The sequence below is a fragment of the Lottia gigantea genome (genome assembly GCF_000327385.1).
Source record: "Lottia gigantea unplaced genomic scaffold LOTGIsca_4182, whole genome shotgun sequence".
NCBI classification, from domain to species: domain Eukaryota; kingdom Metazoa; phylum Mollusca; class Gastropoda; family Lottiidae; genus Lottia; species Lottia gigantea.
The window spans coordinates 1-866 of record NW_008709456.1 but is presented as its reverse complement, the minus strand read 5'-3'; the positions used below and the strand labels follow the sequence as shown (position 1 = coordinate 866).

Here is an 866-nt window from a genome sequence, read left to right as displayed (position 1 = left end):
AGCGCAATTTACCAGCTATCTAGAACAATTTACCAGCTATTCATAACAATTTGCAAGCTATTCAAAACAATTTGCCAGCTATTCATAACAATTTACCAGCTATTCATAACAATTTATCTGCTATTCATAACAATATACCAGCTATTCATAACAATTTACCAGCTATTCATAACAATTTATCAGCTATTCAGAACAATTTACCAGCTATTCAGGACAATTTATCAAATATTCAGAACAATTTACCAGCTATTCGTAACAATTTATCAGCTAATCATAACAATATACCATCTATTCATAACAATTTATCAGCTATTCATAACAATATACCAGCTATTCATAACAATTTACCAGCTATTCAGGATAATTCACCAATTCAGAACAATTTACCAACTATTCAGAACAATTTGCCAGCTATTCAGAATAATTTGCCAGCTATTCAGAACAATTTACCAGCTATTCATAACATTATACCAGCTATTCATAACATTATACCAGCTATTCATAACAATTTATCAGCTATTCATAACAATTTACCAGCTATTCATAACAATTTATCAGCTATTCATGACAATTTACCAGCTATTCAGGACAATTTACCAGCTATTCAGAACATTTTATTTACCAGCTACCTAGCACAATTTACCAGCTATTCAGAACAATTTACCAGCTATTCAGGACAATTTACCTGCTATTCAGAACAATTTACCGGCTATTCAGAACAATTTACCAGTTACCTAGCAGAATTTACCGGCTATTCAGAACAATTTACCAGCTATTCAGGATAATTCACCAATTCAGAACAATTTACCAACTATTCAGAACAATTTACCAGCTATTCAGAACATTTTACCCGCTATTCAGAACAA

The 866-nt window shown here is 31.4% G+C and overlaps 1 protein-coding gene across 1 annotated transcript; it reads left to right on the top strand.

Moving 5' to 3' along the window:
• Positions 1-207: 207 nt before the first annotated feature.
• LOTGIDRAFT_147742 (hypothetical protein) lies at positions 208-633 on the top strand (the record flags this gene model as incomplete). The annotated part of the gene is made up of 1 exon (XM_009060332.1): positions 208-633. A coding segment is annotated over one exon (426 nt), but the record flags the coding sequence as incomplete, so codon positions are not given.
• Positions 634-866: the final 233 nt, after the last annotated feature.